Source organism: Corvus brachyrhynchos, unplaced genomic scaffold (assembly GCF_000691975.1).
Source record: "Corvus brachyrhynchos isolate BGI_N302 unplaced genomic scaffold, ASM69197v1 scaffold310, whole genome shotgun sequence".
In the NCBI taxonomy this organism is placed as follows: Eukaryota; Metazoa; Chordata; class Aves; order Passeriformes; family Corvidae; genus Corvus; species Corvus brachyrhynchos.
The window spans coordinates 1,362,987-1,378,627 of NW_008236213.1; the positions used below are offsets into that span (position 1 = coordinate 1,362,987).

The 15,641-nt window shown below is 37.0% G+C and overlaps 1 protein-coding gene across 1 annotated transcript in view; it reads left to right on the forward strand.

Annotated features, from left to right (window-relative positions):
• ELOVL7 (ELOVL fatty acid elongase 7) overlaps window positions 1–15,274 on the forward strand; it is a 16,540-nt gene extending 1,266 nt beyond the window's left edge. Inside the window, exons 2-8 of the mRNA XM_008642913.2 lie at window positions 2,922–3,015; window positions 5,007–5,197; window positions 7,457–7,537; window positions 8,062–8,118; window positions 9,851–9,956; window positions 12,808–12,944; window positions 14,163–15,274. Of these exons, the coding sequence (XP_008641135.1) occupies window positions 2,952–3,015; window positions 5,007–5,197; window positions 7,457–7,537; window positions 8,062–8,118; window positions 9,851–9,956; window positions 12,808–12,944; window positions 14,163–14,366 (840 nt within the window). The 5' untranslated portion in view covers window positions 2,922–2,951 and the 3' untranslated portion in view covers window positions 14,367–15,274. The remainder of the gene's footprint in view (window positions 1–2,921; window positions 3,016–5,006; window positions 5,198–7,456; window positions 7,538–8,061; window positions 8,119–9,850; window positions 9,957–12,807; window positions 12,945–14,162) is intronic.
• The last annotated feature ends 367 nt before the right edge of the window (window positions 15,275–15,641 follow it).

Below are 15,641 nucleotides of genomic sequence, written 5' to 3' on the forward strand. Positions count from 1 at the left end.
AGGGAGAGGCGTCCTTCCCTGCTCCAGTGTGGTGTCTCCCCCATGGGAGACAGTTTTCCATGAACTTCTCCAATGTGAATCCATCCCATACAACAGTTCTCTATGAACTGCTGCAATGTGGGTCATTCTTCCACAGGGGCAGTCCTTCAGCCACAGCCTGCTCTTCTGTGGGCTTCTCTCTCCACGGGTTGACAGCCTCCTCCTCCTCCTCCTTCATCTGCTCCAGCACGGGTCTCTTCCACAGGCTGCAGGTGGATCTCTGCATCCCCAGGGACCTCCATGGGCTGCAGGGCTGCAGCTGCCTCACCATGGTCTGCACCACAGGCTGCATGGAACCTCAGCTCTGGCACCTGGAGCACCTCCTGTTCCTCCTTCTCCCCTGACGTGGGTGTCTGCAGGGCTCTTCCTCTCACATATTCTCCTTCTGCTCTTCTCTGGTGGCAATTACGACTGCACAAAAGTTGGGTGTTTTTTCTTCTTCTTCTTATATCTGTTATCACAGAGCTGTTATCACCATTTCTAATTGGCCTAGCCTTGGCCAGCTGCTACCAAGGGGTAGCTACTGGGGCTACCAAGGATTGGCTCTGCTGGACACTGAGGAAGCTTCTCACAGCCTCTCACAGAAGCCACCCTGTAGCCCCCCCAACTACCAAAGCTTGGCTATGCAAACCAAATACACAGATATTAAATGGCAATTAATTTAGTGACAGAATCTACACTGAATTTTCTGGATTTTTAAGAGCTTGTTTTGAAGCAGATTTCTTGTTTAACTTTAGTCTTGGTCAGCATGTTGAGTTAGCCAGTCTGAGTTCCAGTAATGCGAGGGTGGGAAAACTGAGTGGCAGTGAAATCAGTAAACTACTTTTCTTACCAAGTAACCAGTTAAATGTAATGCGATTATTTTTATTCAGTGTTTAGTGAATGAATATAGTGAATATATTTGTTGAAAAACTGAGCCATACACTGCACAAAGGTTTCTGTAGGCTTTGGCAGAATTTTATTATAACCACTGCATGAAGTACTTTCAGTTTGCCATGCTTTTTCTCTTGACAAACTGCTCTCATGTGTCTGGAACTGAAAGAATACTGGATTAAAAGGATAATTTATTGTAATCAGTCTAACAATTTAATACAATGGTTATTTATAAAGTAAACATTTTTCAGTGGTTCCTCCCCAGCACCAGTTATGGCTGAATTGCTTGGCTGTCACAGTTGAGCACTCTGAAGTACCTGGTGTTCAGGACAGGGGTGGGTTTATGTGTGTTTGATATCATCCATAGTTGGCTTATGGAGCAAGGTGATAATAACATTTATAACTTGCCTCTAACCATAAAATCCTTTCTCTCATGTGATCACTAGTGTCAAAAGCAAGAGGGCTCCTCATGTTTCCATTGGTAAAGAAAGAGGATGCCCCCTACTTCTTGTTTTGTCACCACCTTTATCAGCATAGCGTGCTGAAGCAAACATTGTAACATGAATACAGGATGTGTGAAAATGGTCAGCATGAAGGCAGTGACACTGAATTGGGAAATGCTGATGCTGGAGGATGATATTTCTAGAAAATGTGAACTTAAAAGAGACTTGCAGAGGGAATATTTTCCAAATGTGAAATTGATGGTGGTTTCAGATATTCAGAGACACAGGACAGAAGTTCAACTAGGAAAACAAGTGGGTAGAAAAATGAGAATGGAGATGAGGTAGATCAGATGAACTCTTAACAGAGGCAGGCTTGTCTGTGTTGCATCTTGAAATGAAGGGTGAGTGTTGTGGCTAAAAACTCCTGTGAAATAGCAGTGAATAGGATGTACTTGTAGAAGTGGAAATAAGGGTGAAATTGTTTTTCTGGACTGTTCAGGTGAAGATAAATGAGAAGATGATAGTGGGGGGATATGAGGAGAGAGACGCATTACCATCATGAGGGAAGAGCTAGCTCTCTAAGCCTGCTGCTGACTTAGCCTGGAGGAGATGCAGGAGGGCTGCTAGAGAAAGGGAGCTGGTTATCAAGGTGTGCTGCAGCCTGAAATAATAAATAAATACTACTAATAAAGGTGAATACAGTGTGAAGATTGCACGGGGGTATTGGGAGAATTCATATGGTAAAGTGAGACAATGAGTGGGTATGGGAGAGACACTGTCAAATGTGCTGGGATTTTTATAAGGTATTTTTTAGAGGGAATGAGGCAAGGGAAGAGCTGATGAGTGCTTGATTGTGGAGCAAAAATCAGTATTCATATAAGCATACTTCTTTGAAAAGTTTTACATAAGTAGGAGGTACTGCATGCAAAGTGGATGTGCTGGATAATTTTTGTGGGTTAATGATATTACCATTGGTACTATGACATTCCATGATCCTGGTGTGGAAACAGTTGATTCACCGGAGTGGGATTTACATACTAACATTGCTAATTATTGTATTTAAAAGGAGTATGCTGAGATATTGGTACCTTTTCTTCTTCCCACATACCTTAGAAATACTTCTTTGTTAGAATTTTTTTTTTTTCCCAATAATACATGTTTTAAAGCTGAACTTCTTCACATATAATTGGTTTGGACTTTAAGTGGAGATGGTGATAAAAATTAATTTAAGCATCTCTTGTTTATTCATATTTACCCCTTAACTGTAATGATTAACCACAGCACAGTTTATTGAGATAATACTTTATGGCATGGAAGTACCTGGTTTGTACATAGAGATTGCAAAATCATATTGTTGTGCATAACAGCCCAGCTATAAATTAGACCCAAGGACAGTGGGATGTGGCCAGCTAATACTCCCTGATCTGTATTTCACATATGGTGTTCTGTTAGCCTTTTCTCTTTTTTTACCACTCTGTTTCCTGAAAATCTTTGCCAAAAAACTTTACAATAGTCTTTATTTTATTGACAAAAATCCATATTTCTGTTTTGGTTTGTTTTCTGCAGGAAGAATCATAAAATCTTTATCAAGTGAAAATGGCCTTTAGCAATCTGACATCAAAGGCTGTACTACTGTATGATGAATGGATTAAAGATGCTGGTGAGTCATTTAAATCTAAAATGTACTAACTCCCAATAATTTTGAATAGCAATGTGTAGCTATGCTAGGTGTGCTGTTTATCAACTTTAAAGTAGCTTTGTCGTCTTACGAATATTTTTAAGACTTGTCAGGTTACTTATTAACATGGCAGTCTAGTTTCTGCATTTTAAAAGAGGAAATTAACAAAACTCAGGCAGTTTATGGACCTAAACTCGGAGTAAATAAAGTGCAGACAGTGATTCTCCTGTGAGTGTCTCTGGCTTGCTGGAATATATCATTTGAGTTTTTCCTATGGTGCTGAATGTATAGTTTTAACTCTTTTTCATTACCGAACAATTGCATTTTATCAGTTAATTAATGCAGGCACATGGTGTCACTGTATTTTGCTTTTGCGAAATGAAAAAAAAAAAAACAAAACCCCAAACTGTTAAGTTTCAGTATTTTGAAATTAGTCCTCACAGTAGTTAACTCTGTCACAGTGGTATTTTGAAAAGGGATGTTAGTCTCTTGTTGCAATTAGTAAGGGATATTAATCACACTTTGCTTTTATGTTGCCACTCTGTTATTCTCTGTGCTTACCAAAAGCTGATAGAGAAGACCTCGATTTTGGGGTTAAGACCCATCAATTGCAGTGTTTCTCACTGTGGTAGACAGATAGTGACAAGGATTAGCTAATTCCTGGAAAAAAATTGAAAAGTGGTTAAGGTTTGATAGATAAGATTACTGATTTATCTTTTCCAGCATAGCTGAGCACCACTTTTCTTGTTCTGTCGAAGCACAGCACGCAAGTGAGAAGGGAGTTCAATCAGTATGACTCATGGGGGTGAAGTGGATTGGGGTGGAGCAAGCATTTCTGCTGCAGTGTCCATGACGGCAGAACTTGAGTTCTTTGTCTCCATGCCCAGCAGTGCTTGCATTTGGCATTTTGTATCATAGTGTTAGTGGTGGAACATGATTTTCTCAGGATCAGGCAGGGAAGAACATCAGGAAAGGTTTGGTGGGAGCAGGGCAAGGCTGGATGCAGAAAAAACAGTCAGTTGTAAAGAGCTGGTGGTTCTCTTGCAGTACAAAGGAGCAGATTCCTCATGCTGTGGGTCACACAGTCCTCCTTGGTCTGTGGGCAGCAGCACTGGCACATTACAAGCTGTGAGCAGCATTATAATGTGGTCTCCTCCTCAATCTGTTTTTACCCTTCCAGTGGCTGTTAACCACATCAGAGGGTCTTATGGGTGAAAGGTTGCTTGAATGCTGTGGGTTGAAAAGTCGCTGACTCAAAACATTTGGCTATGAATTAAACACTGACAAAAATAACAGTACTATAACTTTACCCTTAAAATACAGCAGCAAACCATGAAGGCAATAGTTTACTGAGTCAGTAGTTAAGTTTGGGATCATTCTGAACCAAATCTTCCAAAAGTCAGTATAAAAAAATATTAAAGAAAATAAAAATTACATGAGGTTAGTATCAGTTCACCTACTTATGGAGAAATGTGGCAGTCTTTGGTGAGCTGGGACTCTGTGATGAACCACAGAGGGATGCAGTGGAATCATGGTGATGCTCAGATGAAACACCTGCTAGCCTCATCTGCAGGGAAAAGGAGAGGGGTGTGCTTAGAAGGAGGTGCCTCTGCAATATGGCTCTCTGGGATAACTGTGGAGTAAGTTACAACACTTGCTTGTCGTATTACAACTTTTTTGTTGTATGAAAGTGTATGCTTTGTCATGCTGTAAAGGCAGAAGATCATGTCACTCAGGATTTTGTGTCTCCTTTTCATTATATGTGAAAAACTGACGCAGAAAGAAGTTAAACCTTGTTATCTATGGGTTAAGCCTTGTTATATAGTCAGTATGGATTTGAGGTGAATGGACTCTGAAACATGATTGGTGACAGAAAAACCTAGACCATCAAGAATTAAATACTTTTCTGTAGCTGTTTTAGTAAGTACTGGAGACATCTGATTTCTTTTTTTTCTCCCCCCTATTCCCTCTAGATCCAAGGCTGGAAGGCTGGCCACTCATGTCTTCACCTTTTCCAACAACTTTTATCATTGGAACCTATGTTTATTTTGTCACTTCCTTGGGACCCAAACTCATGGAAAATAAAAAACCTTTTGAACTCAGGCAGATCATGACGTTTTACAATTTTAGTGTGGTAGCCCTCTCTTTATATATGACATATGAAGTAAGTACTGTGTTTGTAAAGTATTTATGTATTTCATGTCTTTAACAACTAACTTTTAATAAATTTATTAATGTAACTCCCACACTGCAATTCTCAAAAAAATATTATTGTCATGGCAGTAATTATATTCTTCCAAGCTGTATGCTAAATTAGTTATTCTTTGAAAAAGGGAATAACTCTTACCTAGAAAGAGAGAATGTGAAACATTTTGTGTCATTATATATAATTTAAAAAGTTTGAAGTTTTCATAATTTGAATTCTTTATACTGCAGCAGGTAAAGCAGACAATATGCTTTTCTTATTATTTTGTAATTGTTTCTGTCCTACTATGTGATAGTGTGACCATCTGCCCTTAAGGGGAAGGAACAACAACTGATGTTTCAAATGCTGTATAGAGTATGTCTGCTGTGAAATAATTCTCAGTTAGATCTGCCTTTTAAATGACAGAAATCAATGGCAGATGTTAACAAAATCTAGTTCAAGGCATTTTTGTCCTTTAAACATACAAACAAAAACCCTCTAAACAAAAAACCTCCAACATCTGCCCCCTGCTTTCCCCCTGAAGCCCAAATTATGAATATCTTTAACACACATTTTCCCCACAGCCCCAAAATAGCAAATTCTCTTTATTCTGAAAGCAACGTTGAGATTTTACTGCTGTTGGGCTTTACTTGTTTGTTGGGGTTTGGTCAGCTTTGGTGGGGTTTCTTGAAGTGTAGCTATTTGTTGATGGTATTGTGTGGATGACAGCCTTACACGTTTGCTTGGTGAAGCATCCATATTCTAGTACTGACCCTCTGTGTGACTCTCAGGCTATGTGGCTATTTCAGGTTTGGCAAACTAGTAATAAAAAGCTGTCAGATTATTGTGCCAAATTGACAGGGTATGTTCCTGTTAGCTTGATTTGCATTAATCCTATCATGAGTTACAGTGAGCTACCTGACATTTCTTCTAACCTCTCTAAAGGCACTACAGGAGCAGCTACTTTGTGTCATGACTGTTGTTCAGAAATTGGTGGGCAAGATGAATGCTTTTGCTATTTAGTCAATTTTTTTAAAAATTGCCAAACTTCCTTTTGGAATTTGGTTCCAGGTTTGGTTTTGGTTATAGACCTCAGAAACAAACAAACAAACAAGCCCCACCAAAAAAACCACAAAGAAACAATCAAAGAAAAAAATTAAACTTCTGTTAGTGTCTGACACTACCACAGTATTCAATAAGTCTGCTGTCAAGACTTCCATGTTACAATTTCATGAAAGAGTGCATGGACAGAGTGTAAATGATTGAATTTCTGCTATTATCTGGTGGTAAGCAAGAAGAAGATTCTTTCCCTTTTTGGAACCAAGTCACTTGGTGGGTATTTTAGTACTGTACAGTCTTGCTGGTGTTCCAAAAAAACCATGTTTTTTTTAAGCAATCTGTTCTTTTAGGAAGTTAAAACGACTAAAGCCCTGCTTCTGTTAGGAGAGGTGAAGCTCTTACCATGCATGAGTGGACGGTGATGATGAGAAGCACTTTGTAAACAGATACAAAATACAGATGTCATAGTGGCTGGCAGTAGAATAAGCCAAGTATAATACTAATACTGTTGCTCCTGTCCAAACTTTAATATATTCCAAGAGAAAAGATTAAATTATATTTGGTACATATAATCCTTTGGTCATATGTGTGCTCTCAGTTGTAGCTTCTCATCACTTGTATGCGTGGAAAACTTATCGAACCATGCAGTTTAAGTAAGCAGAATTTTAGAAATTATGGTATTAAATATATATTGTGCATATTGATTTGTACCTTGTCTTTAATGATAATTAGCAATGGCTTTCTGTTGTGCTGGTTTTGTTAGAGTATTAAGATGGTGTGTTGTATTCTTTTTAGTATTACGATAGCTGTGATAGCAATTTTCAAAGGAATTATATTTGGTTTTGTGGTCTGATTTACACAGTAAGTTGTTTTTAACACTGGTTTTAAGATGCATTTGTTTCTTCTCTTCAGTTACTAATGCTGAAATAATGGGTGTAGGAAGAAAACTCTTGTCTATGGGTGGGGTGCTGGAATTACAAATTCATTAATCTGCAACAGTAAAGGATTTTGTGGTAGCTATCCCGCACAGAGGTAGATGATTGACAACGTTGCTGATTTAAGGTGTTTTTAATATTGTTTTTCCCCTCCTGCTTAGTGATTGCAAAAGTAATCCAAAATTAATGAATTTTTCAAAAGATGTAAAGTTAATCTTTGCCCTTTCCTTTTTCTTTCCTCCAGTTTCTTATGTCAGGCTGGGCCACAGGATACTCATTCCGGTGTGATATCGTTGACTACTCGAGGTCACCGACAGCTCTAAGAGTAAGTTGACAAAGATGAATTGTTATCATAGAACCATAGAATGGTTTGGGTTGGAAGTGACCTTGGAGATCACCTAGTTCCAACATCCCTGATATAAGCACGGACACCTTCCACTAGACCAGGTCGTTTAAAGTAGTGTGTTATACATTTACTTTATTTTTAGAAATGCATTTTGAACAGCCTGCTTTTTGAATGCACTGTTGTAGAGTGGAGTGCACTACATGGAAATGCCCTCTTGCATAATGTAGAGCATGTGAGTTAACTGGAGGGATGGGTTGATTCATTGGTTGGGATAAAGAAAGAGGCAAGGAATTCATTGGCTTGTTCTTGTTGGTTTAAAAATTCCTTCAAGTTTAAAAATTGTTTTGTGTTTTTAAAGAAAAAACAAACTGTAAATTTAAATATTTCTGTCAACCTTGGAACATCACTTGCCCCAGTAATTTTCTTTATATAGATACTTATTTGTCCTGCTCAGTTTTGTTTATGACTTTTATGATTTGACAATTTGATTTTTACTCTTGCAGATGGTGCGAACTTGTTGGCTTTACTTCTTTTCCAAGTTCATTGAATTATTAGACACTGTAAGTATTTGTAGCCTAATAAAAGAAGTGGTTCTGTTTCCTTTTCACAGTAGAAGAACTGGTGCTGTTCAGGGCTGAGGATATAAGTTGCTTTTTATTTAGTCCTTCAAGCTTCAATTATTAGAATGCCATCAGGATGTTTACCCCTATTATCTCTTTGTATCTTATTGTCTTGTTACACTGTTCTTCCTTCATTATCAGGAAAAATGTTAATGAGGGAAGACATCTTTAAATATTTAGGAAGTCTGGATAACTTGTCTGTTTAACAGCTGAGTACACTAATCTGTTATGCTATGGCAATGCTTGTCTCAACACTGCAGATAAAAACCAGTTGATTATTCTGAATATTTTTTTCACATCATCTTCAGATTTTATCTTCCCCATTCGTATCAGCAGCAGCTCTGAATGCAAGACAAAATTGCCATAACTACTTGCTCTAAATTAATGAGATTGCCTTAAGTGTCATGACTATAGAGATGTCTGATGTCAGGCTGGCAGTCTAACCTGTTTCAAAGAAAGTCTGAGCAGCAATGCATTGAAGCAGAATGCAGACCTCGCTCACCAGCAGCCACCATGTACCTTTCTCTCTTCCCAAGACTGGCACAAAATAGGATTGACTGAGATATTTTCAAACCAGCTTCTGGGTGTTGGAATCAGCAGTTCTATTTGCCCTATTGTTTGGGGCACAACAGTGTTGGTTCAGGAGCTGACTCATGAGCACTGAGGATGCTCTACATCCTCTGAGCAAAGCCGGCCATCTGACTTTCATCTGCAAATGTTCATGATTCAACACTGGAAGATCTTACTTACTAAACCAAATTGAATGGTAATGGAAGTGTCAGGAATGCTAAAACTGGAAAATCCTGACGAGTTTATTCCTCTATTTGCCTTTATTCCCTACAGGTTACAGTGCTCCTTTTTAATTAGTCCTGAGCCTGATTTTTTTTTTTTTTAAATTTGTTTTGTTTGAATACAGACAATTAGGTACCTGTTTCTCATCAGCTTTTTTGTTTTATTGCAGAAGTAACTTCTTAGCTGTATTTAAATCAGCTGATTCCAAATGTTTTCTCTGGCACACCAGACTTCTTTTCTTCTGTGTTTGTTTGCTTGCCATCTGACACTACCCTTTCCATGACCTGACTTCTCCTTACAGTTTTCTTGCTGTCTTCCCTTAACACTTCCCTTGATGCCTGTCCTTTAAAATGTGGCCTGTCAATATCAATTAAGAATACCTACCTATATTCTGTACAATTTTGATGTTTTCCAATGGTAGCTAAGTCAGAGTTCATAATAAAGTGCTATTTCTCTAACATAGTATTTTCTACTGTTAGTCCCTCAGTTAATTTTCTTAAAGGGCCTTTCCTTAATAGTTCAGGGGACTTAAAATCCGGTGCTTGTAGAGACTTCTCAATCCAAGCAAGTCCATCTTACACTGTTACACCTACTACTGCGCATGTAGGTGATGGCTTAACCTTTGATATTTGGTTTCAGAACTTGCCTTGGCTTTTGAGATTTCACAGGTGGATTTTACATACTGGTTTTAAGTTTTTTTGAAAACTAGTTTGCATAGCCAGACACTCACTCAGTTTTCCTTCTTCTTCCAACACTGTAACTGCGAAGAACTTTTATATGTATAGTAGTGAGCAACCAGCACTGATGCATACAGTTTTCTTTAAGTATGTTGGGCTTGATTATCTTCTGTAACATTCTGTTCATTAAAAATCTGTTTCAGATATTTTTTGTGCTGCGTAAGAAAAACAACCAAGTTACATTCCTGCATGTCTTTCATCATTCCATCATGCCATGGACCTGGTGGTTTGGAGTCAAATTTGCTGCAGGTAGTGGATAGAGAGTGGAGTTTAAGTTGAATGTATCTTCTGGTAGTGAAAGTTTACCCATGGTAGACAAAAAAAGAAGAAGAAACAGAATTAAAAACCTTGGAAACATCAGTGGTTTTAAATTTAGATTTCTGCAGTATTTTATGGAACAACTGAGATCACCATAATTATTTAAATGGGTGGGGATTACTCATTTTTCCTATTTGACAGCATTTTGTGCAGTGTTGATTTCTTACGGGGGAAAGAGGTGCAGAGAAGAGAGTTGTGTACAAGCAAAAAACATTATTAGATGAAAAAGAGAAGTGATGGCAAAATCATAACTGCTAGGGGAGATAGATGAAGCAAATAACTCTGTTGAAACTACTTCAAAACCATTTATCCCCCTGAAATGTTAGAACTGAGTTGGAGGGGAGGACTGCATTCATTTTTTTTTTCCTGTTTGAGAATTATTCAGCCTTTGTTGCAGTTATTTTTACTGGCTTTAGGTAGCATGTGTGGGATTTATTTACATCTAATACTTCACAAAACTACACAAATATTTTTCTGCACCTTCTTTATTAAAGAAACATATTTGAATTGTTTTGAATTTAAATTCTTTGACCACTATCAGCTTACCTTCACTTTCTCCTTTCCTGCTTGGTGTGTCTATGCATGCATTTTCCTATGCTATATTATCAGTGTGCACCACTAAAAAAGACAACTTACCATGAGAATAGTCTGAAAACACAGAGTAGAGAAATGCACAGTCATTTATTAATCCATTTTTGGGACAACTTAGGCTTTTTTAGGAGTTTCTACTGAAAAATAGCGGGGTTTTGTACATGTTTATTTACTTTTCCTGGAAACATGTTTTGTGGGGTTTTTTTGCTTGTTTGGTTTTGGTTTTGGTTTTTTTTGGTCCCAGAAAATTGGTGATGAATTGATGAAGCAGTTGTTCCATTGCTTTTCAATCTGATCTGTTAATGTCTGTTTTATGAATACAAAAATAAGACTTGGAAGCACTCCAGAAAATTTGTAGCTCTTTTGAACCTTTCCAGTGTGCAGCTTTTCCTTGTGTATAAATGGATATACTTTTGTTGTATTTGTTGAGCTTCTGTTACTAGGAAAGTGGTGGATTGATTATGTATTTCTCAAATCTTGCTGAGCAACTGGTATTAATAATAAAACTGAATGGTTGTCTCAGCATACACCCCAGTGTGCTTATAGGTCTGCAAAAGGAAACCTGCAGCAAACAGCAGTCCCTTCTCTTCAACCTTGAAAATTTTCCACTTATAGGTGATTAACTTTCTGCTTTTTATCTGGACGTTGGATCAGTATACCAGCTACAGGCTTCTGATTTGGCATCAGATTCAAATTTCCCGTGTGATAATTTGACAAATACTTTCAGCAAAGTGTGCAACGATTGTTTTGTGCTCTGCTAGTAATAGTCCCTCATGTTTATGCAGAGCTGTGTTTATTCCAAAAACTCTATTGCTTATCTTTACACTTATCTTTCCAAATACTGTTGTTTGATAAGTTTAAATTTTTTTCCAAGAATTTTGGTCCTGCTGATGTTTACCTTGTATTCAGTTTCATCAGTCCTTTTCCTTCTAAATAGCAGCATCTGTCAAGTTTTCAACCTGTCTGTAAAAAAAACAACAGGTTTGGATGGAGATGCTGGTTTTTCCCTGCTCTGATACAAATAGAGAATTATAAAATGGTGCTTAGTACAGTGTTGCTTTTTGGAGCATATTTTTGTACTGTTGAGTAGGTTCTTTTTTCCTCTGCTTTACTATTTATTTTTTCTTCTGAATATTCACTGTGCAAGCCAAAAAAAGTATGTATATTTGAACTGTAAGAACATTCAAATTATTTTTAAAAATACAAATAGCTAAGTTTCAAAGAAAGTTTGCAATCACAGCAGGAGGAGTTATGCCCTCTCAAGCTGGAAGATTAGTGTGAACTACTAAAAACACAAAATATGTTTTATTTTTAATTGGAATGATTCTAAATGGGAAAATGGCACTCCTTTCTCTCACTAAATGTCTCCTTTTATGTCATCTTGTTTTCTTTTTTATGATCATTGTTTCCATATTCATGTTTCTTTTAAAAATACTTTGCTATCTGCTGCATCTTGGATCCCTTTTACCTCTTAATTTCTCGCATTCATTAAAATGAAACTCCTCTGAGCAGGATCATGTAGCTCCATGGTTAATCTCATGGAAAAGGAAGTGTTTCCTTACTTTTCTCTGAAATGCTCATGTGTTACCAGTTTCAGTCATAAATTTATGCCAAAGTGGGTCCTATTTAAGTTCGCCTTTCACTGTAAGTATGTTTTGAGACTGACAATGAATTTGTGAGACCTTTGCTTAATTCATGATTACAAAAACTTACTGTTTGAAACTGTATTTCATTCCTTGGGAATCTGGAAATCTCTGTTGAGAAGAGAGTTATTACTTATTCCCTACAACTTTTTGAAGTTCATCATTATGTCCAGAAATGAGGCAAAACCCAGAATGCTTTCTACTAAATTTTCTGTGTCTCCATCAAATATGTGTTTTAATAAAAAATAATAAAAAAAATGAACCTGAAGAACAAAAAAGTTCATGAAAATGTTTTTACAGGTAATTAGATCAGCTGGGTTTTACTGCTGTTTTGGAAATGCTTAGATAAACCTGTTCTGAGACAGGAAACTGCTATGATCTGTCAGAACTGGTATCAACCCAATTCAGGTAAAATACCTTGAGGGTTAGTCAAAGAAAGGTTTTGTGGTATGTGTTTTTCTTACCCTGGCTCCAAACAATCTGCTAGGACCTGAGTGGCTTTTAAAATACCTGCTGTAATACTACTACTATGTGTCATTTTTCTGCAGGTGGTTTAGGAACATTTCATGCTTTGCTGAACTGTATTGTGCATGTTGTTATGTACACTTATTACGGAATCTGTTCTTTGGGACCAGCCTATCATAAATATTTGTGGTGGAAAAAATACATGACAACTATACAACTTGTGAGTAACTGCTTTTCACATATGCGCCTCTCAAAAATCTGATTGTAGCTAACATAGATTTAATGTCCTTTTAGTTATGCTCATTTTAAGATTTATTCATGATTTAATTGAGGTTAACAAAAGATGTGAGGTCTCCACAGTGATACACTTAAATGTCCTGACTTCAGCATTCACTATAATCACAGATTTAGACACATAAGCTTTTCAGTTATGCAGTACTTAGGAAAATATATTTGCAAAACTCATTGCTTGTATAAAAATTATTAAAATATAAATTTACACTACGAAAATATAATTAACATACAGAATACACATGTAATTAGTAACTACATGTAACATGTAGTAAGGAAAATTATTTCTCCAGAATTTGATGTCTGTTATTTCACAGAAAATGTTTCTGTTTAGAAAATTTACCTCTCTCCAACCCAGAGCATTAAAAACCACTCTTGCAGTATATTAAATGTTTTATCAGCTTTAGGTCACTTTCAAAAGGTTACTCCTCTGGGTGCTTTTTCATGCCCATCTCTTTTAATAGATGGATTTTCAAAATTCACCTTCTGGCTAAACAATTGGCTTATCATGAGCAAGGATGCTGATGGAGGAGGGAAAGGAGCACCCTGTCTGCTTGCACCAGGGCTGGTGTTAGCAGAATAGTTCATGTAACACGTGCAACTCTGAACAATGTAGCTTGAATATTTATTACTCGGTCTTTTTGACATGGAGGCACTACCAGTGGACTATTAACTTGGAGTTCATGTGGAGTGTCTTTTTGTCACATGCTAGTGTGCAGGGAAGGTGGGAATTCTTGTTCCCCAACCCTGTAATGGTTGCTTGCCTTTTTTTTTTCATGGCTAATTTTTCTAAAGGAGCTTCCCATCTGTCACTGGACAAACACTGTCTGCTTCCTTCCTTTTTATCTGAACTGGCCTGGGTAGAATCCCATTCTCCTACTATGAGTTTATTAGTTTGTCCCAGAGCTTCTCTTCCTTTATTATGTAAACCTGTTCTTCAGTGGAATAATATTTTGGGGAGATGGGCTATAAAGGTGCATCTGTGTCATATTAAGAAGTTAAATGTGTCCCTGTTGCTCCCTGCTTTCCTTCCACTCCCCCACTATCTGTTTTTCAGCATATGAGCTATGCTGAATTATTTCAAACTTCTGTAGTAAGTTTGTAATTTATTTTAAAAGTACTTATTTTCTTCACCTTTTTCCTCCAGGTCCAGTTTATTATGATTACAGTCCATATAGGACAAATCTACATCATGGATGATTGTCCGTACCAGTATCCAATTTTCATGTTTATTATTTGGCTTTATGGCTCTATGTTTTTAGTCTTGTTTCTCCACTTCTGGTACCACGCTTACACGAAGGGACAAAGACTGCCAAAAATGGCAAGAAATGGCATCAGCAAAGATCAGTGAAACAAATTCTTGTCTCTAAAACCAAAAAAGTGTATATGTCAAAGGGGAAACTTGCACTACTTGACAATCAAGATGTTTAGGTGCGCACACTACATGGTGTATATTTTGTATGTTTTCTTCCAAATCAGAATTTGTATTTTTACCATAAGTTATTTGGGATTCAGAACATGGGAGTGGGGAAGGACTGTGCATCTCTGGTTACAGAAAAAAAAAAAAAGCACAAAAATAAAGATAATTGGAAAAACAAAAATGTGTATGACAAGTACTGAGTACTTTGAACACTAAGGGGGATACAATTACTTCACTTTAAATGTTGTAAGTTGCTAAGACTGTTAGCTGCATTTTATTTTAAGAATGACTCTTCAGTAAGTACTGTTTATAGAATTTAAGGCATATTAATATAGTTAATATAGAAACATTGTTACATCTGTTTATAAACTATATTACTTTAAAGGAAGGATTGTATGTTAATCTGTCAAGACATAGCGCTTCATTTGAAGATCACAGATTTTTGGATATACTGCTTTTTACTAAAAGATCTTAATTCATTTCATGTTCTACTCAGTTGAACATTATCATAAATGTTGGAAAGCTACTAATATGGGGATTATCTGAATTTTTTTGTAGCATAGTGATCAAAACATCTTACTGATTTGTTCGCTGTAGTAGCCAAATATACTTATTCAATGTATCTATGGATATACTTTATATTGGTAGCCTGTGCTGTTTGTGAAGGGGGCGAGGGGGATTATGGAATCTTTCAATTCAATAGCCAAAATCTTAGTACTCAAATAAAATGTAAAAAATTTTTTTTTTTTCTGTTAAGCTTAAATGTAACCTACCATGATTGTACTATGCTCTACTTTCTTCCATTTCCATTATCTATTGAAATACATGCCTAGAAAGAGTTTGTGTCATTTTGGTTTTTTTATTATTATGGCTTGTTTTTATCAGCTCAAGGTTAAAGTTACTCCAGTTACCTTGTCTGGAACCAAGCAAAAAGATATGTGACATTCTCTGAGCTTCTGAAAGTGGGGCAGGCAGTGGTGACTGGGCATGGCTCCAGTCTGTGTAGAATTAACCAGTATGTTGTTTTCCAAGGTTAGGCAGATTGTTAGGGTCACGTTTGCATAGAAATCAAAGGAACTAGCTATTTGTAATTTGCATTTGTACTGCATGAGTTTATTAAGGAACTGGTGCATGCAAGAGACCTGGAAATGAGGAATTAAAAGTGTTTAGATTAATGTTACCATTAAAGGTACTGTTTTCTACAAC